Genomic DNA, 25177 nt, shown 5'->3' with positions numbered 1-25177 from the left:
AGGAATTCTTTTTTTTTTTTTTTAATTAGGGAGGAGTTTTACTATTTTTATTTATTTATTTTATTTTTGGCTGTGTTGGGTCTTCGTTTCTGTGCGAGGGCTTTCTCTAGGTGTGGCAAGTGGGGGCCACTCTTCATCACGGTCCGTGGGGCTCTCACTATCGCGGCCTCTCTTGTTGCGGAGCACAGGCTCCAGACGCGCAGGCTCAGTAGTTGTGGCTCACGGGCCTAGTTGCTCCGCGGCATGTTGGATCTTCCCAGACCAGGGCCCGAACCCGTGTCCCCTGCATTAGCAGGCAGATTCTCAACCACTGCGCCACCAGGGAAGCCCTGATTTTTTTTTTATAAATTTATTTATTTTCTTTATTTATTTTTGGGTGCATTGGGCCTTTGTTGCTGTGCATGGGCTTTCTCTAGTTGAGGAAAGCAGGGGCCACTCTTCGTTGCGGTGCGCGGGCTTCTCATTGCGGTAGCTTCTCTTGTGGAGCACAGGCTTTAGGCGTGAGGGCTCAGTAGTTGTGGCATGCAGGCTCAGTAGTCGTGGCTCGCAGGCTCTAGAGCACAGGCTCAGTAGTTGTGGCACACGGGCTTACTTGCTCCGCGGCATGTGGGATCTTCCCAGACCGGGGCTCAAACCCATGTCCCCTGCATTGGCAGGAGGATTCTTAACCACTGCACCACCAGGGAAGCCGCACATTGATTTCTTAAGGGTTCTTTACATTTAAAAAAAATTACCTTCATTTAAATGTGTTGTACATATTTCCTCCCAGTTGATTAATGTGAGGAGAATAACTCAGAGAGATCAAGACTGGGGGCGGGGGGCACAGCAGTGGTCTGGTGAGAGATGACAGATTGGATTAAGGTAGGAGAAACTGCCTGGAACTCAGGACCTGGGGAAGGAGGAGGGAGGGGAAAAGATCTGGACGCACAGTACAGGTCTGAAAAAAATCTGCTAAAATATAAATCATGGGGTTTTTTGTCTCAACCTATCTCCCCTTATTTTATTTCTGTGGCTATTGTAAGAAGTTTTAGCCATTTTTAGGACTAAGAATATAAAACATATGAGTTATAAGATTCTTAGTAAATGATTAACAGCCTTCAAACTCTTGACAAAAATAGTTATACACAATGTTATTCAAAACACATTTAAATTACAAAATTAAGAAACAAAAAGCCCCACACACCTATGGTCAATTAAACTTTGACAAAGGAGGCAAGAATATACAATGGGAAAGAGAGAGTCTCTTCAGCAAGTGGTGTTGGAAAAGTTGGATAGCCGCATGTAAATCAATGAACACACCCTATCACCACACACAAAAATAAACTCAAAAAGGCTTAAAGACTTAAACATAAGACAGGACACCATAAAACTCCTAGAAGAGATCATAGGCAAAACATTCTCTGACAGAAATCATACCAATGTTTTCTTTTATCAGTTTCCCAAGGCAACAGAAATAAAAACAAAAATAAACAAGTGGGACCTAATCAAACTTACAAGCTTTTGCACAGCAAAGGAAACCATAAAAAGAAAAGACAACCTACAGAATGGGAGAAAACATTTGCAAATGATGCACCCAACACGGGCTTAATTTCCAAAATACACAGCTCATACAACTCAACCACAAAAAAACAAACAACCCAATCAAAAAATGGGCAGAAGACCTAAATAGACATTCCTCCAAAGAAGAAATACAGATGGCCAATAGGCACAGGAAAAGGTACTCAACATCACTAATTATTAGAGAAATGCAAATCAAAACTACAATGAGGTTCCACCTCACACTGGTCAGAATGACCATCATTAAAAAGTCTACAAATAACAAATGCTAGAGAGGATGTGTAGAAAAGGGAACCCTCCTACACTGCTGGTGGGAATGTAAGTTGGTGCAGCCACTGTGGAAAACAGTATGGAGGTTCCTCAGAAAACTAAAAATAGAATTACCATATGATCCAGCAATCCCACTCCTGGCCATATATCAACAAAACTATAATTCAAAAAGATACATGCACCCTTATGTTCATAGTAGCACTATTCACAATAGGCAAGACATGGAAACAACCTAGATGTCCATCAACAGATGAATGAATACAGAAAATGTGGTACATATATACAATGGAATACTACTCAGTCATAAAAAAGAACAAAATAATGCCATTTGCAGCAACATGGATGCAACTAGAGATTATCACACTAAATGAAGTAAGTCAGAAAGAGAAAGACAAATACCATGATATCACTTATGTGTGGAGTCTAAAATGTGACACAAATGAACCTATCTATGAAATAGAAACAGACTCACAGACATAGAGAACAGACTGGTGGTTGCCAAGTGGGAGGGGGTTGGGGGAGGGATGGAATGGGAGGTTGGGGTTAGCAGATGCAAACTTTTATATATAGAATGGATAAACAACGAGGTCCTACTGTATAGCACAGGGAACTATATTCAATATCCTATGATAAACCATAAAAGAAAAGAATATTAAAAAAAAGAATGTGTATATATATATATATATATATGTATGTATATATATATATATATATATATATAACTGAATCACTTTGCTGTACAGCAGAAATTAACACAACATTGTAAATCAACTATACTTCAATAAAAAATATTTTAAAAAAAAGAAAAAAAACTATATAGAAGAGGACTTTGGTCTCCTGGAATCCTGAATAAGACATGCAGACAGGAATATAACCAACCCCTGTATTTATCAGGGCACTTATAACATATACTAGGTCACAAGCACCTGTGTGGGGAAAAGTATATTAGAAAATAGAGCTCCATTTGTCATGAGGCATAAATCAATCCCAAGAACTGGTGGACCTAGGGCAGTTTGAAGATGTTTCTCATCAGGTACTGTTACACCGCATTCTTTATACCAAATTCATTCCTCATGATGACTAACGATAAACAAAGTCACAAACGATAAATGCTGAGAATCTAATCCAGGCCTCCGTGTGCTCTTGGGCTCCAGCCCCTTTCCCCAGAGTCCCAGTGCAGCCCCCCTCTTGCTCTCAGCTACTCTGGAAGCAGCAGATCCCCTGAAACAAAGCCACACGATTGCTGGCAATGGTGAAGAAGCCTGGTTCAGGGAAGACCCTGATATCTTGGCTCCCCCAAGGACAGGGGTCTGTTCTCAGACCCCCTGTCGCCCTCTGGAGGATCTGAGCATCAGTGCATTTTCTTTTGGATACAAGCCTGCCCTACATAAAGACAGGAAAATAAGAGCCAACTAAAACACATAAGGAAGGAGCATTTTTAAAGATATTGTTATTTATAGGTGATGGTCTAGCTAAAGAACAAATAATAGCATAAAATATGAAGATGTATTTTATTCCACCAGTTGTTCTCTATATGCAGACAAGATGAAAACCAAAATCAAATAAATTAAATTGTGCCCATAGATTTCAGTTGGATAAATTACTGACCAACACATTAATAAAATGATAATGGAGAAAACTACTAGGGAGGTCGTTGTGTATGCCATTAAGAAAAGATCTTTTAGATGAAATATAGCACACTATGGAATAAAGACGGAAGAGTTATAACAGAAAAATGACATAAAAGGAGAGTTTGAAATAGAAACAAGTAAAAATAGAAGTCTAAGGACTGAAAGAAAAAGACAAAAATGGAATTTTTAGCAGATTTAAATGATTTGGCAAGGAAAAATGACTGGGTCATCTCTAAAATTCTTTTCATCTCTCAGATGTTAAACCTATGAGATGTAAAAGTTGGGGAAAGGCAAAGAGGTCATCTTCATAAGTTGTTTCTGATCAATAAAAAGTTTGGATTTATCAGAGCCCCCCAAATTCGTCTTCTCTTCCTTCTCCCTGCCACTGGTTCAGACCTCTGTCACCTGGACCACTGCCTCATGACCAGCTCCCTGGCCTTCCACCCCTGGCCACACACAGACACCAGCACCCCTTCCACAGCACAGCCAGGGTGAGCTCCTCAAAGGGTGAATCTGCGTACTGTCACTCCCCTTACTGATAGCCTCTGGTGGATCCCAGCGGCTTTCAGGTTGGACCTGGGATGCCTTAGTGGGCCTAAGAGTGGAAAGAAAGGTGCTTAAAAGTAGGGCCTTAGAGATTTAATTTGTACTTCATAGATTTTTTTTTAAGATGTACCCTGCTCATGGGCAAAGGATTTTATAAATCATGGTAACTCAATGACGTAATTAAAACACCACACTCTTATTTACCTGATTGTCAATTAATGTGAACATGGCTAAACCTCAGCAGCACCTGTATCTCATTAATATCTCTAACTCAAGAGTACATACTGACTGGTGTGCTAATACTGGACTATCACCCTAGAGGAGGAAAAGGATAAAAACAATTGCAATTCCGGGAGAAATTTATTAGGACACGTTGGCTAAGGTTATGTCCAAAATGACTGTATGCAATGTACTAGAGCCACAAAGAGGACCCAGTGGAGAGGCAGCATAGTACAGTGAGAGGCCTCAGGGTCAGAGGCCAACTCTGGAGCCAGAGTGCCTGGGTTCAAATGACAACTCCACTCTGTACTTTGTGATCTTGGGCAGGCAGCTTAACTTCCTCTACCTCAGTTATGTCATCTGTGAAATGGACCTAGTAAAGATGCCTATTTCATACAGCTCTTCTAAGTCCTAAAATTAATCCATGTAATAAAGTGCTTAGGACAGTGCCGGGCACATAGTAGGTGCTATTTAGGTTGTTGTTGTTGCCCTGTAAGCTCCTCATTTAACTCCTTATACATCTGGCACTTTAAATAAAGTGCATTAGGTTCCATTTAAAGCCATTTTTTAATAACCCCAATACAGAATGGATCCTAAGGCCACTCAATGTCAAAATGAGCACTTATTGCTGGTACTATTTTATATTTGAGCACATGCTACCCTTGGATAGCTTGGATTATTACCAGTTTCATGTCTGTATTCTTGTTTGTTTTCTGTGAAACTGTCAGTCTTCCTTCATTCAGGTAATATTTACGAAGGCCCTGTGGGCTAGGAATAGACTTAGGATGAGGGCAGATAGAAGCCTCCATCCTTACAAAGCGTATTGCCCAGCAAGGAAGGCGAGGTAAGGACCATGGAGGAAACGGACAGTGCAAGGCAGGGGCATGAAGCAGGGAGCCCACTCCAGACCCACAGGATGGGCTGTGTACATTTCATAGTTCCTAGTCCAGCACTGAAGACCAGGTTAAATAAAGGAAAAGCCTCTATTTTTAAAAGATTTCTCACAACTCTAAGTGCGTGAAGAGAATTCATTAAAGCCACAACCTACTCCATTACTATGGCCTGAATCATTTTGGTTCATGCTTTTCATTATTTTCCTTTTACCCACCCCATAAGCACTGAAAAACTATACATTCAAGCTCCCCAAATCAGGTAACTACGGAGCTTCCCAAGCTTCCTAATAACCAATCACAGGAAAATTCCTGTAGGCTTAGAAATCAAAAAATAATTTTCTATCTCTGCTTTTAATTTGACTTTAAAAAAAAAACTACCTCTAGAAGAACACTGGCTTTTTGCACTTTCTCTGTATATAAACTAAATAAATCCAGAATTTCCATGGGCTTCTGTCCTGAACATTGGTATAGAACTTGAAACATTAAAACCCTTGCAGCATTCTTGACGTATTTTCCCAATTGGAATTCACAAGAATGATAAAGAAATCACTAACTCTGTTACACTCACTTGAGTAAACTAACTCCCCATATTCATGGAGACAGCACCAGATAAGCATGGCAATAAAAAGGCTCAGAATCAGAAGAGGTACTTGCACAAAGCATCACCTAACTATAAAGTCGTCCAAAACCCATAGATATGTCACTGTCTACAATCTTAACCACACCATCATTCTCTAGTATTTCTGAACTCTTTCATTTCTGTCCTCTAATTTCAAAAATAATAGCACTTCTGAATGAGAGCTAAGTAATTAATTTGGGGGGTGGGAAATAGGAAGGAGGTAAAACAGCCAATATCTGAATATATGCTCATATTTAAAACTGACTTATTTTAAATTTCAATCACACTGCATTCATCACCCTTCCAGTGATAAATGTTAATCAGTCTCAAGTTCAACAAATTGGGATCTAAAAGAGTATGAGAATGAAATGTTCTAACTACCAGATGTTAATTTAATACAGATTATGATATAAACAGCATTATGTTCCTGCAAGATAAATATATTTCTCAGATAGATGGATGGGTTTCGCATGTGCCTCTTTAGAGGTCATAACTCAAAAGACTTATTTACTTGAACTCAAACCTGGGGAGGAAATGCTGACCAGAGCAACAAAGTGTTCTTGTTTAGCTACATTATCTCATTAAAATGTCAGATCCTTTTTGTTTGCTTTGAAAAGGCCAAACCATAACACAGAGACAAGAAAAGGTCTACAAAGGCTCTGAACATCAACACGACCTTGGGTAATAAGATTTACGCTTGGTCAGGACAGATGACTCAAACCAGTAAACTTAGCCACTTCATCAGTGGCTGTCCTGGAGAACATACCACAGGGTTGAAAACTCAGTTCCTCCAGCAGTCCCCATCCTTCCTCTTGAAGAAAACACTCCCTATCTCCAAGCACTCCTGTTATCTTTCCTGGTGAAAAAAAATCTGTTTGGGATGCCAATTGTTGACCTAACAGAGCTATGATGCATTCTTTCCATCCTTGAGGGCTAAGCTTGTTCAAGGCCCTTGTCCACGTCTAATAGGTCACTGCCTAATTGAATGTAAATCTACACTTGCTGCTTAAATATTTTAATAGCTTTTTTGCCCCTTTAGTGACATAAAAATATAAATATAAACTAGGTGCTTAGCTTCACCTCAGGCATATTGCAGTAGAAAGAGCCAAACTAGGAGTTAGACTACCAGTTCTTAAGGTGGCCCCACTACTTAAAAACTCTGTAACCTTGGGCAAGTAAAAAATTTTGTGCGACCCGGGTTTCTGATCCACACAAGAGAGGAAACTAGAACAAATTATTTCAAGGTTGCTTCTAGCTCCAAAAATGCCCATGATCTTAATTCTTAGTAAATCACTACCATTTTTATTCAGAGGTAGCAGGGGTAATAGAAAAAAATATGGATGTGAAATCAGATAGACCTGGACTGAATCATGTTTCTGACACTGAGATTAGAACTTCTCTAATATTCAATTTCCTTATTATAAAATAGAGATAATATTGCCTTACTCACCAGGTAGTTATGGAGATTAAATCAGATGTGTATGTCAATTGTTTAAAGTGGTTTGTTTATAATGGAGTCTCAATTTAAAAAAAAAAAAAGTTGCCCCTGATTATGTTTTCAACTCTGGACTTACTTTAGAAATCATGAATTTCAGGCTTCAATGTACCACTTGTGGTATGTAATATCCAACTGTCCCATTAAGATTTTTCTTCTTGTTATCTATTTCCATTTTCAAAGAGAAAGTTTGCTTTTCTATTTCTTTTTTGTAAGTATTTTCCAATACAATACTTTATAATTGTACTCCTTAAATTACAGGTTTTTTCTTTTTAAGGATAATTGCTTTCTTTGCTTTTATTATTGCTTTATAGGTGTTGACTCCATGCCTAAAAATTTAGTACTGCAGCATTCAGAGAAGAGATGTGGCTATGTTATATGTGTTCAATTGGGAAACAAAGAAATGCAGAACGTTAGTCTTAAGGAGACACAAAAATCTTCCTGGAAAAAACTCACCTCTCCAAATCTCTCCACGTTTTGTATTTTAGATAAGTTTCCACCAATAGACATATCATCCAAGCTAGAAAGAATTTTATTAATACTTCCTTCACTGGATGGTCTATTTTTCAGTTTGGATCGGAAAATGTCTCCTTGGACCCATAACGATGCCTGTTTTCTGTAAAAAGGAGAAAAAAAACAAAATCTTTGAAATAAATGAGTATCACCTCCTCAAAAGTATGATATCTTATAGACAAAAAGATTAGCAGATAGACATTTGCAGATCAGACTAGAAAGATTATGAAGTCTTAAAGAAAAATAAAGTCATTTTCTGAATTCCAAAATAAATTATTTAAAGTTGTACAGATGAACCGGTTTGCAGGGCAGAAATTGAGACACAGATGTAGAGAACAACCGTATGGACACCAAAGGGGGAAAGCGGCAGGGGGGTGGGGGGTGGTGGTGGTGGTGTGATGACTTGGGGGATTGGGATTGACATGTATACACTGATGTGTATAAAATGGATGACTAATAAGAACCTGCTGTATAAAAAAATAAATAAAATAAAATTCAAAAAATAAATAAATAAAGTTCTATATTAAATACAAAACCCTTCTTCCAATATATGTCTATATAGCCCTACCTGGGTTGACTATTAAGGTTCTCAGTGCTTAAAACAAATTCCACAGCCATAAAGATAGTGAGCCAATTTGTCTTTTAAACATGAATTTGAAATCTGTAATATAGTTCTCAAATAGCAATTTGATACCTCTGTAAAAATAGCTGAAGCGAAATGGACTCAAAGATGTAGGTGAATAAACTTAAGTTAGATGGAGATAGTAACTTAAAAAAGTACCAAACACCTAACTGTATGTGGTATCATGAAAAGCCATGAACATATAACTCTACAAACCCACTCTTATAACCTAAAAATAAGGTTTATAGCCTCAATTAGATGATCCTTTGGGAAAAAGAAAATGTATTTGACATTCATCTATAAGCTTTCCTTTATTCAAACAAGACATATTTACAACTGTTTTCAAGGTTATAAGAAAAGAACTTAAATGTGTAAGTAAAATGACAATCTGGGGCTACTGTTTTTATTGATCGAGTCACCTTCATGTATTTCTTTTAAGATAAATTACCCCACAGAACAGTTTTTGTTCTGTACTATACCATACTGTACAGATTAGAATTCAACCAAAAACATTATTGTTCATCATAAGGAATACCAACAAGCAATGAAATAATAGCATTATCAGGGAGATGCCACCAATAAGAACATAGATTTCTTTTGTAAAGCAGCAGGAAGACCGAGTAATACTTTCTCTCAAAGATTCTACATATCACAGAAAATCCAGGTTAAAACATGAGAAGAAAAACAAATAACCCTCCCTGAAATGTACTGTCTCACTGAGCCCTCAGGAAAGGAATCATCTTTCCTTTTAAACAGGAATCCGTCTTTCCTTTTAAACCATGTTTATTCTCAAATCAGAACTTTATTGTTTACAGTTAAAAATTGTTGAAAGTCTTGAAGAAGAGTTTATCCTTTAAATTACAGCAAAACTTTACATATGCAATCCCTCCAACCAAGCAAATCCATATCTAGGTGTCACACTACAGAAATACATGCTTGTGTACAAGATACAAACATGCTTGTTACAATATTATTTGTAATAGCAAAACAATGGAGACACCCTAATGGACAACAACTTATTAAATTACAGTAGATCTATTCTGTGAAATATATGTAGTCAGTAAAAAGCCTGGGATGAACTCACATGTGGTGACAGGGAAGAGTAGCCATGAAATAAAGCATTAGTGAATGAATAATATAAGTGACAGAGTGTGGAAAGTGTGATCCTGTTTTTAAAAAACAAAAACAAAAGGGAAAAAGGTTACAATTCACAGTTCACAGTTATTTAGAAGATTATATGCCAAAATATTAATGTGTTACCCTGAAGAACAGTGACAAAGGAAAATTTTGCTTTCTACTACATAATGTCTACACTTTTTTACTTTTTTCAAAAACAATGTGCTTTGTTTGCTTTTGTAAAAAAATAAATGATCTGAAAATAAATAAATAAAAATATAGCTCAAAGCAGAACAAAGATAGAGTAATTTTGAAAAAGAACCTTTAAAGTTGCTATCATAAAAGATAGCAGGCAGCACATGACTACACTGTGTTAACAAGAGCACCTTTAGAAGTCAGGAGAAGTACCCAAATGTTAACAGCATGGGGTAGGACTGAATGGTTGAGGGGCTTTCTTTATTTTAAATATAATATCCTACCCTACTTTCAAATAAGAAATTTTGTTTTTCTTTTACCTTCTGCTCATTTTTCAATATTTTCCAAATAAAGCAAAAGAGAAAAAGAAATACCTTTAGATATAATTTCTGAGACAGCCTGTATGGATACAGATATATAGATATAGATGTAGAGATAGATATGATACAGATATAAGTAGCCACTATAGATATGACACTCTGTCCACATACAAGACTGACTTTTCATTCCTAACATTGTTCTAAAATTGAAACTAGATTAAAGAATGTTTCTAAATACATTAAATTTTAAAATAAAAATTTGGTGGATTTTTAAATATGTGAATAAAATTAAAATTCCAGAAATCCACACACACCAATTCACTAAGGAGTGTGGCAGTATCTACCTTCTAACATGGCAGGTTTTTTTTTTGCTTCTTGGAAGCAAACTACTGAGGAGTTTTTCCTGAGCTTAGGATACATAAGTTGATGAGGTAATTTTTCTATACCAGTTGTAAAAATATGTATTCAGGGCTTCCCTGGTAGCACAGTGGTTGAGAATCTGCCTGCCAGTGCAGGGGACACGGGTTCGAGCCCTGGTCTGGGAAGATCCCACATGCCCCGGAGCAACTAGGCCCGTGAGCCACAACTACTGAGCCTGCGCGTCTGGAGCCTGTGCTCTGCAACAGGAGAGGCCGCGACGGTGAGAGGCCCGCGCATCGCGATGAAGAGTGGCCCCCGCTTGCCGCAACTAGAGAAAGCCCTCGCACAGAAACCGAAGACCCAACACAGCCAAAAATTAATAAATTAATTAATTTTTTAAAAAATGTATTCAAAACGAACTCTTCTTAACTTTTTCTCCATTTGTGGAAATCTTCATAAAACCATGGAATAGCCTTCCTGATACGTTGTATCTTCAAAAATTCTTGCTTTAATTTTTTGCTCCTCCAAAGTTTTTTCACTTACTGTTACATCTAGCATAACCTTTTATATGATGCTTGAATCTATATCCTTCCAGTAGTAGTAAACAAAAGCACAGTCCTTGGCACAGTACGGATACTTCAAAACATAACTGTTAAATTTATAAATAATAGAGGTCTTGGACCTCTGGTCAAAACTCCCCAGTAATAAAGAACTACTTCTTCACGGGGAAAGAAAACTCAGCCCTGTCACAGATAATGAAAAAATCAGCTACATGAAACACACAGAAAGGACAGGGATAAACAGATAAGACAGAATTCCTGTCCCTCAAGAAATTCCCAGGTTAGTATGAGAAAAGTAAACAACTGAAATCCAATATTAAAGCTCTACGACCAAGATTTGCTTAGGAGCCTAGGAGAAGGGGCCCTTAACTCAAACTGAAAGAATCAGACTGAAGTTGTCTGAGAATCCAGACATTATCTAGAAAGATGAGCAGGGCTTAGCCAGCGAGAGTATTCCCCAGCAAAAAAAACAATGTGGGCTTGAAGAAACAGTGATATCAAAGAACACAGCATGTATGGAAAACTGTTGTTTGGCTTGGCTGAAGCCCTTCTGCTTCATAGGAGAGGAGACGGGAAGCAGCTCCTGGCAGGCTCTGCACACCACGCTAAGGGGCATACCTTAGATCTCAGAACTGAAGGAAAGACCCTGTAAGGATCTTTAGGTATAAAAAACATGAAGAGGGAACAGAAGCTGAGAAGCTGGAGGCCCAAGAGGATAAATTGAAAAAAATTCTAATTCCAAAATGTTATAAACTTGCTGCCAACCCAAAGATGAAGGTGACAACATGACACCTTTCACTTGCTCAGTTTAAAAGACTCAATCTGTCCCATCACTGGAAAGACTTGATTTAAACCTGAATATACAGATGATAAGGTGTCAAAGTTGATTTGTGTGTTGCTAAGCGATGCTGTACTCAAGTGCTCCTTAAGAAAAAGCAGCACTTCACGCAAATACCTTTTTTAATGACAGTGGAAACCACGCTAGCTTTTATTGTGGTGTCTATTACTCCTTAAAAGCCTCATCTCAAACAGAAGAAGTAAAACATGTATTTTTAAGTATTCAGCATTTAAAAATCAAATCCTGTGAAGCTAACACACCAACTCAAAGTAAATCTCCCAGTAAAGTAGTGCATTTTCTAAGAGAGCGTAACATAACTGACCCTCTACCAAAAAAGAACAAGTGCTTTGAAGTAACTTTGAACAGAGTCTTGTTGAGAAAAGTAGCCAGTGCTAGGGTCATTATTTTTGGCCATGTCCTGGCCCTAAGTTAGTCAGGTTTGGGCTAGCCAAGCCTGGGACATAAGAAAAAAACTAATTAACCTGGCCTCATTACAAGCCAAGTCATAGCTAATTCTGATATAAAACCTTCATGAGTCTTTAAAAAAAAAACAAAAACTGCTTTTAAAATTCCTCTAAAGAAAGTCAGGTCAGTTGCATTGTTACAGATATTCCTGGTTTTGAATTCAGAACACAGTGGCAGCTACAGTGCAGCTTCTTCTGTTTGTGGCTGACCTCTTCTCTCTCACTTTCCTGACTGTAACCAAATCCCATCTCCACACCATCCTAACTCTTCCTCTTCGTCACTTCTTCCATCCTCGACACATATTTTTCTAGTATGACCTAATCCTGACCCCAGTGTCCATCCAAAGCCACCATTTGGTCATTTCATATAGAAACCCAACCAACTTTCTACCTTGACCTAGGCCTCCTCTAGCTGTGACTTGAGCCCCAATCTGCCCTGTGTGCCTCCTTCCACTGCCCCAGGGCTCTTATGGAAACAGAGTAGTTCCTGGTTCAAAGAATTGGACTAATGAAAGGGTCTAACCTGATATCAAAGGAAGACAGACTAGACAGCAGTACCCAAGATTCAGGGGGTGGGAAGGAGACAGGTATTCAAGGAGTTCTACTCTCACTTTGGAGAGTAAGAATGGAAGATTTAATAGGAAGATGCTTAGAAAGAATTTATGAGGGTGTAGGGAAAAGTTCTTGATCCTGAAATGCACAAGGAGAGAAAAAAATGACTTAGGGAATTCCCAAAAAGATTCAATTAGCTAATTCTCATTTAGGGATAGAACCCCACAATTAGGAGCTAGATCACTGGTATCATACCAAAGTACAAACTTTATAAGTAAACCTAATGCTTTATGGCTTACATTTTGTTTTTCCAACTCTAACCCTTTTACACAGGAAACATAGAACTAGCATTATTCAGTCAACAAATAAAACATATTTTAATAAGAAAAAAAAAGGAAACAAAACAAAAACCATTCAATCTTCTATCTTCAGTAACTGATATGAGTATTTCAAGATAAATTTCTGATGCCATCGTTGCCAAAAATTCTTACATATACCTTATCCTTTTTACTTAGACCCATATTAGAATTTTATTTTTGCTTAGCCAGTAGATTCAATGCCAACTGAGAGTCAATAAATGGATCAAGTGATGCAACAGTAAATACTGAAAAGCAATATAACTGAGTGTTACTGCAAAAATATGACTGTCAAATAAACAGTGCAAACTCAAAGCTATGCAATGTGCTTGTTAGCTTAATAAACAAATCACAATATTGTCTATTATTATTTTAAATTCTTTTGTTCACAATATTTCAAATTTTAAGTACTGTATTTTAGGAAAGACAAGTTCTTAAATCTTAAAAAAAGATTATTAAAAAAATTTAATCCATATTTCTTGACCTAGCCCATGTATCTTAAAAAAATACTATAAATAAATTATAATTTAAAACTCAAGCGGTTATTGTTAGACATTTTTAAGCACTTTTCCATTTTCTTGAACAGGTTTTCTTCATCTTATTTTTAGTAATTTCCTGAAATAAAAACCAATGGTTGAACTATTAATTTCTATCGTTGTTCAATCCAATAGTGAAACTAACCAAATGCCATAAGCACCAAACTAAATGTTGTATAAGCTGGTATCACAAGTAAAAATGAGCCACAGACTCTTGTTACACAATGTGGTTGGTGGACCAGCAGCATAGTTATCACCTGGGAGCTTGTTGGAAAGTGCATTTCACAAAATCCCCAAATGAATGTGACACACTTTAATATCTGAGAAGTACTGCAGATAACCGAAGGCTTATAACTACATTACAATGCTGAAATATATCCACCTTACTGGAAGTTGATGAAAATATCTATGATAATAAAGCAGAATGGGGCAATTTCTGATTTATGGATTTAGGAACAAAAGAGTTCAGCCACAACATTGCTTTCTTAAAGATAACTTCATTCAAAGTGGAAGCTCTACTTTGCAAATACAGAACTCCCTGCAGAATCCAGACTTAAGCTCTGAGTTCTTACTGCCTCAGGAGGATTTTAAAAAATAAAAACAATAACATCATATCAGTTCCCATAAGTAAAGGATCTCTGTGAGCTGAAAGTCCCCATGGGAACTGCATACCTGTCCCTCAAGGATCCCTTTCTAATGAATGAAAGCTTCAATGGATCATGATCCAGAGGTCAGCATAGTATCACACAGTGAATATTCAATAAAATAAATCATAAAAGCAGCCTGATTCCTTCTATATACTATATGTATTCTACAGGCTCTCTCTGAGAAGGATGAGTCTAGACTTGGCTCAGTAATAAAAGAGGCATGTTTGTGCAGCATTTTAAGAACTTTGAGGATAGTTGGTAGAAGACATATTTTGGGTGCAGAATGGTGTTTTTAGCTTAAGAATATGAACTTTAAGTAGAAGAAAAACACCTGATGGTTGTTTTGCAAACAGCTTTATTTATATCCTAGAAAAAAATTTAAATATAAAATTTCAGTCCGTAACAAAAGGGATGTCTTGATCTGCCAATACATAAATTCATCAGCTCACAAGGATGTTAATAAACATCTCTCTTACTGCTGGTGACATTAAGAGGAAGATTTCTTCAAGGCATAGAAATCAACACCTGGGTACATTTTCGTGTTCAAGGACTAGCACGATGTGACGAACCAGCTTTCCTAAAGTCACAGATTTAGAATTAACATTATCTAAAAAGCACTGACTGGATTTTTCACTTCTGAAAGAATACAACCCCTCTAACTTGTTCAGTCATTTTCGACAGATGAAAACCTATTAGAAAACTTTTGAATCCTCTTTCTTTCCTAATGAACCTGTTACTTATTCATGCTTCTACGTCATCACTGACATCACGCTCTTCATTTCTCATATCATTAGTCAGCGTTCAAAGCCTGAGATGTATTTCCTTGAAATGCCCTGGTGCCCATCTCTAATTCTTCAGTCTAACTTCCAGCCCCTTTGACAAGTCCCCGTCCCCTAGATTTTAGTAGTAGTCTCCTTTTTAGCCTCTCTGACTCCAATCTCCCTCCATTCGATTCATCTTATACATTGTTGCAACCCAATCTTCCTTAAATAACATGTCAATCATGCAACTCTACTACATCAAATACTCCAAAGTAGAAATATGATGAATAAGAGAAGTCTGGAATATACATGTTCAAATTAGGATCTGTGTATCTTACTGTACATATTTACTGACTATCTACACAAATGTATACAATGTACACAGATGTATTAGTTTCTTCTCTGAAAAAAGCTGCTATCACAAATTACCACAAGCTTAGTGGCTTAGAAGAACACATATTTACTTTCATACAGTTGTGGAGGTCAGGAGTCCATCATCAGCTTCACTGAGCTAAAGTCAAATTGTTGGCAGGGTTGGTCCGTTCTGGACACTATGAAGGGAGAATCTGTTTCTTTGCCTTTTTCAGCCGCCAGGGGCTGCCCATACTCCTTGGTGTATGGTCCCGTCATCCAGCTTCAATCCAACCTCTGTTTCTATCATCACATCACCTTCTTGTCTAGTTGACTCCTCCTGTGTCCCTGTGATTACACTGAACCCACCAGAATAATCCAGAATAATCTCTTCACTCCGAGATCCTTTACTTGATCATATTTGCAAACTCCCCATTTATAAGATCAAGTGGGATTTATTCCAGAGATGTAAGCCTCATTCAATATTTTTAAAAAATCAGTGTAATCCACCATATTAACAGGCTAAAGAAGAAAATCACATGATCATATCAATCAATGCAGAAAAAGCATTTGACAAAATTCAACACCTGCTCATAATAAGAACTCTCAGAAATACAGAAATAGAGGGGAACTTCCTCAACTTGATAAACCTCCAATTAATATTTCATGGTGAATGCCTGGATATTTTCCCCCACCAAGACTGGGAACAAGGGAAGGACGTCTATTTCACCACAATTATTCAAGTTCTAGCTGGTGCACCAAGGGAAAAAAAGGAAGTAAAAGACATAGAGATTGGAAAGGAAACAAAATTCTCCCTATTTGTAGATGACATGATTGTCTATGCAGCAATCCCCAGGAAGTCACACACATTTCTTTCTCTCTCTCTCTTAAATTTCAGGATACAAAATAAGTATAGATAGAAAGTCAATTGTATTTCTACGTATGAGCAATTAATACATGGACACTGAAATTTAAAAAAACAGTGTCATTTATAATCACTCAAAAAAATTGAAATACTTAGGTGTAAATCTAACAAAACAGGACTTATATGATGAAAACTAAACAATGATGATGAAAGAAATCAAAGAAGATATAAATAAATGAAAAGACATATTGTGTGTATGGATTAGAAGACTCAACAACAGTAAAGATGTCAATTCTCCCAAAACTGATATAGCGATTTAACACATTTGCATCAAAATTGCAGCATGATTTTTTTGTAGATGTGGACAAGATTATTCTAAAATTTATATGGAAAAGAAAAGAAACTGGCATTGCTAAGACAATTTTGTTAAAGAATGAAAAATGGGAGAAGTCATTCCTCTGTTAAGGCTCTCTATGTAAGTACAGTATCAAGAGAGTACAGCATTGGAGGAAGAATAGACACATACATCAATGGAACAGAATAAAGAACAAAGAAATATGCCCATCTAATTGTTGACAGAGATGTAAAAGTAATTCAATGGAAAAAAAAATAACCTTTTCAATAAATGGTGCCAGAGCAACTGGACATCTATAGGCAAAAAAAAAAAAAAAAATGAACCTTGACCTAAGTCTCACATCTTATACAAAAACTCAAAAGGAGTCACAAACTTATGGGGATCTATGGCTAAGCAAAGAGATCTTAGATTTGATACTAAAAGCATGATCTAAAAAAGGAAAAAACTGATAAATTGGACTTCATCAAAATTTAAAACTTTTGCTCTGTGAAAGATTCTATTAAGAGGATGAAAGACAAGTTACAGACTGAGAGAAAATATCTGCAAACCATTTATCAGACAAAGGACTAGTACCTAGAACATTAAAGAACTCTCAAAACTCAATAATAAGAAAACAAATCACTCAAAGAATAAACAAAAGATTTGAACAGATGCTTCACCAAAAAGTTATAGGGATGGCAAATAAGTACATGAAAAGTTGTTCATTGTTACTTCCAATTACAATTTCAATGCAAACCAAACCCACAACGATATATCATTACACACCTATCAGAATGGCTAAAAAAAAAATGCTGGCAAATACGAACAGAAACTCTATCACTCAAACACTGCTGGTGAAAATGTAAAATGGTACAGCCACTCTGGAAAACAGTTTGACAGTTTCTTATAAAACTAAACACGTACCATACAATCCAGCAATTGCACTTTTGGGCACTTAACCCAGAGAAATGAAAACTTATGTTTGAACAAACCTGTACATGAACATTTATAGCATCTTTATTCATAATAGCTGAAAACTGGAAACAGTTCAGCTGTCCTTCAACAGGTGAATGGTTAACAAACAGCAGAACATTCATACCTTGGAATGCTACTCAGCCACAAAAAGGAACAATTATGGCTACATGCAACACCCTGGAGGAATCTCCAGAGAATTATACTGAGTGAAAAACACCAAGCCCGAAAGGTTACATGCTCTATAATTCCATATATATAACACTCTTGAAATGACAAAATATATAAAGGAAGAACAGATTGGCAGTTGTCAGGAGTCAAAGAGGGGATGTGGGCAGGGAGGAAGTGAGAGTAGCTATAAAAAGGCAATGTGAGGGATTCTTGCAGTGATGGAAATGTTATATCTTAACTGTATCAATGTCAATATCCTGATTGTGATATTATACTATAGTTTTGCTAGATGGTAGCATTAGGAGAAAGTGGGTAAAGGGTACACAAGAGTTCTTTCTGTCATTTCTTACAACGGCACATTAATCTACAATTATTCCAAAGTAAAAATTTTAATTAAAAAAGTGTGTGTGTGTGTGTGTGTGTGTGTATTATAGTTGGATCACTTCACTCCTCTGCTCAAAACCCTCTGCTGACTTTGCATCTCATGCAAAGAAAAGCCAAACTCCTACAAAGGCCTAGAAGGATGCCTGATCTAACCTTTTTCTTCTTGGCCTCATCTCCCTTGCTCTCCCCTTCAGCCATGGTGGCCTCAGGCACATTCCCACTCAGAGCCTCAGCAGTTGTTCCCTCAGAGGAAAACCCTCTTCTCCAAAACACCCATGATTTATTCTATCAGTTCTTCAAGATCTGCGCTCAAAAGTCTTCAGTGAGCCCCACCACTACCACGCTATTGAAAACTGCCTTCTCTTCCTTCCCCTATTCTTCTGTGCTTCATTTTTCTGCATCACACCAATCATGGTCAGAGAAACTATACAATTTATGCATTTGTTTATTAACCACACAACCAATCAACCCCCCCCACCTTCTTCTTCTTCTTCCTCCCCTCCCCCTTCCCCCTCTCCTCCTCCTCTTTCTTTTTCTTCCATCTCTATAGGTCAGAAGTTACTCTTTCACTGCAGCTTCCCAGGTGCAAAGAACACTGCCTACCAGTGGCTTTCAACAAATAGTTGTTGAAGGAAGGAAGGAAGGAAATGAGGGAGAAAAGGAGGCATCCCTGCAATCTGGGACAAAAATGATATGGACAGTTATATTAAAGGCCACTGAAAAACACTTAAAACCAACAGAAAATTGTAACAGTAAGGTTCAAGATGGAAAATTATTTTAAAGTTTTATCATTAGGAGCTTGTTAAAAGAAAGTAGAACCATAAATGAACCCTTTCCCTCTCTTCTTACGGTTTATATGTAATAGAGGAAGTAAACTTTTATCAGCTAATAGGAGCAACATGAGAAAGGTAAGAGAAAAAATCATTATTGGCATAAAATGTAGCTTGGAAGAAGGCTTGAGGTCATGTTTGGAATGGTTAGAGAAAGGCATGTTAAATAATCTTTCCCAGCAGGATGGTTAGAAAAAGTCAGGGAAGGAACTGAACAGAAGTGCTTGACCACCAGAGCCCCCCAGGCTCCCTGTGACCCAGCACCTCCTCCAGCAGACCACAGCACCACTCTGCAGAGAAGCGGAGACTACCTGGGTACCTCATGCTCCCCTGCTACCCACCTAAGCAAGTGGCCCTCATCCCCTTGGTTACCATACCCCAGAAGTTGCTGGGTAGAAAGGCATCAGAGGGCTCGTACCCTCTGGCCTCTACTGATGACCCACCTGGCTCTAAAAGCTTTTCCGAACAAAACCCATCATGGCTCACATCCTGGTCTACCTTTGTCACACCAGACGATCAACCCTTCCAGGTAATCCAACATCAACCAGGTCCTTATTTCCAAATGACTCTCTCGTCCCCTAATTTCCCATCCCACCCTCTCAAATCCAATATTATCTTACACATAGATTCTTCATAGAAAATAGAAAAGGAAATGCTTCACCACTTGTTTCATGAAGCCAGCATAACCCTGATACCAAAACTTAACCAAAGTATTACAAGAAAAGAAAATTACACACCAATGTCCTTCATGAATACAGACACAGAAATCCTTAACAAATATTAGCATATCGAATCCAGCCATATCACAAAATAATAGCACATCATGCACATCATAGCTCCACATTCAAAAATCAGTGTAATTCACATTAGAAGATTATGATTATCTTGATAAATGTAGAAAAAAACTGACAAAATTCAATACCCATTATTAATAAAAATTCTCAAACTAAAAAAGAGAAGGTAATTTCCTCATTCAGATAAAGGTCATCTATGAAAACCCCACAGCTAACATCATACTTAACGATGCAAGACTGAATGCCTTCCCCCTAAGACTGAGAACAAGACAAGGATGTCCATTTTCACCACTTCTAACTAACACTGTAATGGAAATCTTAGCAACGAGAAAAAAGGAAAAAAAAAAATTACTGGAACTAATGAATGAAAATAGTAAGGCTGCAGGATAAGAAGTTAATTTTTAAAAATCAGTTTCAGCAAAATTTTAAATTTTGCTCATTAAAAAACACACAGCACATACATCTGACAAAGAACTCATATCTAAAATATATATACAAATATTGAATCATTATGTTGTATACCTGAAACTAATATAATGTTATATGTTAATCATGCCTCAATTTAAAAAAAAAACTCACTGAAAAGCAAAAGTGCTCTTGTAAAGCTGCCAGATACAACCTTAACTGCTTTTCCTAATATTAAATAATTTGTAGAATGACAATATCAGCTCTGTATATAGTACTGTGAAAAATAATGGTTTTATATTAACTTCAACAAATATTTTTAATTAAAAAATAAAATAAAGAACTACCACAAATCAACAATTTAAAAAAAAATTTTTACTGGGCAAAGACTTGGGCCAAACACCTCACAAAGGAGATACATATATAAAAGGTGTTCAAGATCATGAGTCATCAGGAAAATACAAATTAAGATACTATTTCACACCAACCAGAACGGCTTTCCCCCACCAGTCATCCCCCTCCCCTGCTGCTGGTCTCTATTGTCACATCCCTGTCAGAAATCATCTTGTATATAAACTTATACCCTTGTTTATTGTGTGCTCCTTCCACTAGAAATACTGACACCCTGGGAGGAAAGGACCTCGTCTGTTGCATTCACTGTTGCACCCCCAGGATCAGGAGCATTGCCTGGCAGAGAGTGTGCACTTAACATACATCTGTTGAAAGAATGAATGTCACTAACACAGTAAAGTATGTCTTCTGCCATGAGGTACATCAAGACATAGTCTCTTTTTTTTTTTAGTGAGTTGGGGTTTTTTTAATCTTTATTGAAGTATAATTGCTTCACAATACTGTGTTAGTTTCTATTTTACAACAAATCAGGCTTATGCATACATATGTCCCCATATCCCCTCCCTCTTGAGCCTCCTTCCCATCCTCCTTATCCCACCCCTCTAGGTCATCGCAAAGCATGAAAAGACAGCCCTCAGAATGGGAGAAAATATTTGCAAAAGACATAGTCTTGAAAAAGGAAAATAGGAGAGAAGGAGAAACAAAAGAAGTGTACACAGTCAAGTAAAGCAAAATACTACCTCTGGTGCCACTTAGAGGCATAAAGTAAATTAGGCCATAGACCAATACCTAGAAGGAGGCAATCAAAAAAGCCTGTGAAAGCCCATGAGTAATGCAGACATTTCTCCATAGAAATGGCTCTATAGGAAATACTTCAAAATATAGAAGGTATAGTGCCTCAGATCGAGAACCTGCCTTCAGGAAGATTCTGACCTAAATATTAGTAATAACTGATTTTAATATCTCGTTATATAAGGAAGTCATTCCTGCACCTCTGATTCACAGATAGTAGAAAACTACAGTATTGACTCACACCTAAGTAAATAACCTAAGTTTTGCTGCTTAAGTATCTATAAATGAAAAACTCTTCAACTTAGAATGCCTTTGCCTCATAACCCTAATTTCTTCTGTTATTATTCTGAGCCATGGCAGAGAGGGAAGGCAGAGTAGGGAGTAGGAAGGAGGAGTATGCAGGCATGAAGTGGGAGGGTTGTGGCATCTGGTGGCCTGAGACATCCAGGTGAATTTGACCAGTGGTGTTCTCAGGAAAACCTCCTCACCTTGTGAACCGTACCTAGCAGAGAGCCAGGGACAAGGTGAGTATTCGGTAGGTACCTAATGAATGAACATTCTTCCAAACAATGATTTTAAGAGATGGCTTAAAGATCCAGGTTTAGGAATGTTTTTTGTTTTCTAACCCTAAGGCCATTTATTCAACTTTAGTAAGTAATTAGTACAACAAGCCCCTGGCAGATACACAGCACAAAGTCCCATGCTGTAGGCACACATAATGCAAAATAATGGAAACCCCTGGCAGAGAATCTGACAAGAAGAAAGCTCTAAAATAATATAATTATTTTATTTGTATCTCACAGGCCAAAAACTTAGGAACTTGTCTTCTTAATGATCCTGTTCTTGGGTATTTTTTCCTTGTGTATTCATTACACTTCCACCTCATTCTTTTAAGCTAAGGTATAACTGCACATGTTTCAGCATGTCTTTTCCTATCACTTATTCCCTCTGGGATTGGCAACTAAAGTAACTGCTCGGTAGGCTCAAATCCTTTTATCCATTTCAGATGCTTAAAGCTTGCTTACAGCATCTTTCTATGAAATTCATGATCATTTGTTTCTCATCGACATAAAATGATTTAAATGGGAAAGGAATTATCTGGAAAAGAATGCTATTCCATATAGATCCACACCAGAATAAAAAGAAAAAAATGAAATTTCAGTATAAGACATCACCAATTGATTTTAGAGCTGGACCTAAATCAGCTAGTGCTAATTTCATCTCTTCATTTTCTTAATGGGTAAATTAATGGTAATTTCTGAAATTTTAAGGGGAAATCAGAAAGGGTTGTACAGGTTAAACCTCTCCACCTTGCGGGCTGGGGTTTGACAAATAGTTAATGAATGAGTACGTGAACAGATGAAAGAAGGAATTTATAAGTATTCTTCTAAATAATGGTCATAAAGCTAGTCAGTGGTATAGCCAGGACTACCCAGTTTTCTTTATTTCTTCCTTGGTAACTCATAAGTTGCAGCTACATGAACAGCTTAGTTAGTTGTCAGAGGAGCGGCAATGTCATCGAAATCCCGGACTGACCTCTGTAGTGTGTTTTTTCTCATTCTGCTTTTAGATGTGCAAACAAAAAAAAAGAATGAAAAGTGCCAAGTGCGCTGACATAAGAAAATTGCACTGTAGCCAGATCACACATAGAAAATGACAGAAAAAAGGTAGGCAGAGATGGCTCTGTGATTTTCTTCTCACTCTCACCTGATCTAAGAAATACAAAAGGTACAAAGTTAGAATGCATTAGCTGTCAAATCAACAACGTTCCATTAGAGGTACAGCCTTCTCTAACAATGCAGCCATTTCACAACCACGGGCTTGACATAGTCCACAACCAGGGAACAAGCGGCAGAAATAATCAGGAACAAGAACATCATGTGATAATGCAGACACTATACTTACTCTTCCAGGAAGTGCTGCTGGGGTCCTATAATAGAGCCCGGCCGGCATATTCTGATCCAAGCAATTATTTCCGCGTGTGTAAACCTGTAGTGTTTCATGACATAACAGGCTATCAAGGTCCCTGTTCTTCCAAGACCAGCTGTAAGAGAGGGAAACACAACAAGAAATACAAAATACAGCAAATGCACCCACAAAAACACTGAAATTAAACCCTGTCCAGAAGTTGCTATGGTTTCAAATATAATACAAGATTTTTAAACCCAGGCAATAATGTAATGCTTTTTCATGATTGGGGGGGGAGGGGTTGAAAGATAATTCTAACTCAAGAAATTTTTAAAAAATAGATCATATGATCAAAATAAACATATGTAAAAATATATATAAAAATCAGAGCAAGGATCTTGAAAATTATGGAGAGTTCAACCCCCGAGGGCCTTTGAGAATGACTGTCTTTGTGAACATTGTTAAGGCAATACTGGTTCCAGACAAGCACTTGCAAAATATCAGCTGTCAGGGACTTCCCTGGAGGTCCAGTGGTTAAGACTCCATGCTCCCAATGCAGGGGGGCCTGGTTTCGATCCCTGGTTGGGGAACTAAGATCCCACATTTCACCGCAACTAAGCCCACGTACCGCAACTAGAGAAGCCCGTGCGCCACACCAAAGAGCCAGTTCAGCCAAAAGTAAATAAATAAATTTGTTTAAATATATAAACTAACTTAAAAAAAAAATCAGCTGTCAGGTGTCCCCATCCTCCCCATCCTTAGCTCCAGTCCAGGCTGAGATGAACCTTCAGTTAACAGTTTCTGGACTTCCCTGGTGGCGCAGTGGTTAAGAATCTTCCTGCCAATGCAGGGGACATGGGTTCAAGCCCTGGCCCGGGAAGATCCCACATGCCGTGGAGCAACTAAGCCCGTGCACCACAACTACTGAGCCCACGTGCCACAATTACTGAAGCCCATGCGCCTAGAGCCTGTGCTCTGCAACAAGGGAAGCCACTGCAACAAGAAGCCTGCGCACTGCAACAAAGAGTAGCCCCCGCTCGCTGCAACTAGATAAAGCCCACCCACAGCAAGACCCAACGCAACCAAAAAATACTTAATTAATTATTTTTAAAAAAACACTTTGTGTGTGTGACTCTGAGTCAGTAGTGTAACTGATTATATTATCATGGTCATTTTTTTAAGCCTATTTAAATGGTGAGGTTTTTTTTAACTTATCATAGAATAAGGAATTATAGAATCAAAGTAAGAAGACACCATACGCATCATCAGGCCCCATTAGCTGCCTAACTCATGACTGTTTCAATACTATCTCCACCAGGTGGTCCTAACCTCTATGTAACTCCTTCAGAGACCAGGATTTCATTATTTCCTCAGCCAATAGGTATTGATGGAGCAGCTACTACCTGCCAGGTACTGTGCTAGAAGTTGGGGATAAGGTGACGAATAAAACAGACATGGTCCTGGCCCTTATGAAAGCACACAATCCACTAAGAACCAAGCCAACAGAAGTGCTCAAGTTTCCTTTCCTGAGGCTCTTACATTTTTTGGAAACTTTTGTGTCAACATATTTCTTAGGTTGAACCCAATTTCTGTTATGTAGGAGAAATTAATATAATTAGAAATGATTTTCAAGGACGTATTGGTTACTATCATGATCAAAATGTTCTTCAAAGTGTTTTTACAAATTGTGATTTTTTTTTTCTCTCTCCAGAGAAACAAAAGTGATAGGATGAAGATGGCAGTGTGGGAAGACGTGGAGTTAGCGTCTCCCCACAATTAGGGCGCCTGCCGGCCACCAGTGAAAGACTCTGATGCCCAAGGAGATGGGAGGAACCCCCAAGTGAACCAGTAGGACGTGGGGGGACTGAGGGGGAAGCAGAAGTGGAGGCCAGACAGAATCGGTACCCCTGAGGCCGGGGAGATCAGGAGAGGCAGGCAGGAGGGACTCTC

At 37.9% G+C, this 25177-nt stretch overlaps 1 protein-coding gene across 3 annotated transcripts in view; it reads right to left on the bottom strand.

The window, feature by feature from the left end:
* The window catches only part of CDC14A (cell division cycle 14A), a 190807-nt gene that overhangs the window by 27493 nt on the left and 138137 nt on the right, over positions 1–25177 (bottom strand). For all 3 annotated transcript variants that reach the window (XM_068538080.1, XM_068538081.1, XM_068538082.1), the window contains 2 exons: positions 23225–23363; positions 7687–7846 (listed from right to left, as the gene is read on the bottom strand). In XM_068538080.1, coding sequence (XP_068394181.1) covers positions 7687–7846; positions 23225–23363 — 299 coding nt within the window. The remainder of the gene's footprint in view (positions 1–7686; positions 7847–23224; positions 23364–25177) is intronic.

This window comes from Eschrichtius robustus, chromosome 3, assembly GCF_028021215.1.
Source record: "Eschrichtius robustus isolate mEscRob2 chromosome 3, mEscRob2.pri, whole genome shotgun sequence".
Taxonomy (NCBI): domain Eukaryota; kingdom Metazoa; phylum Chordata; class Mammalia; order Artiodactyla; family Eschrichtiidae; genus Eschrichtius; species Eschrichtius robustus.
The sequence above is the reverse complement of the archived record's forward strand: the minus strand, read 5'-3'. Positions and strand labels throughout refer to the sequence as shown.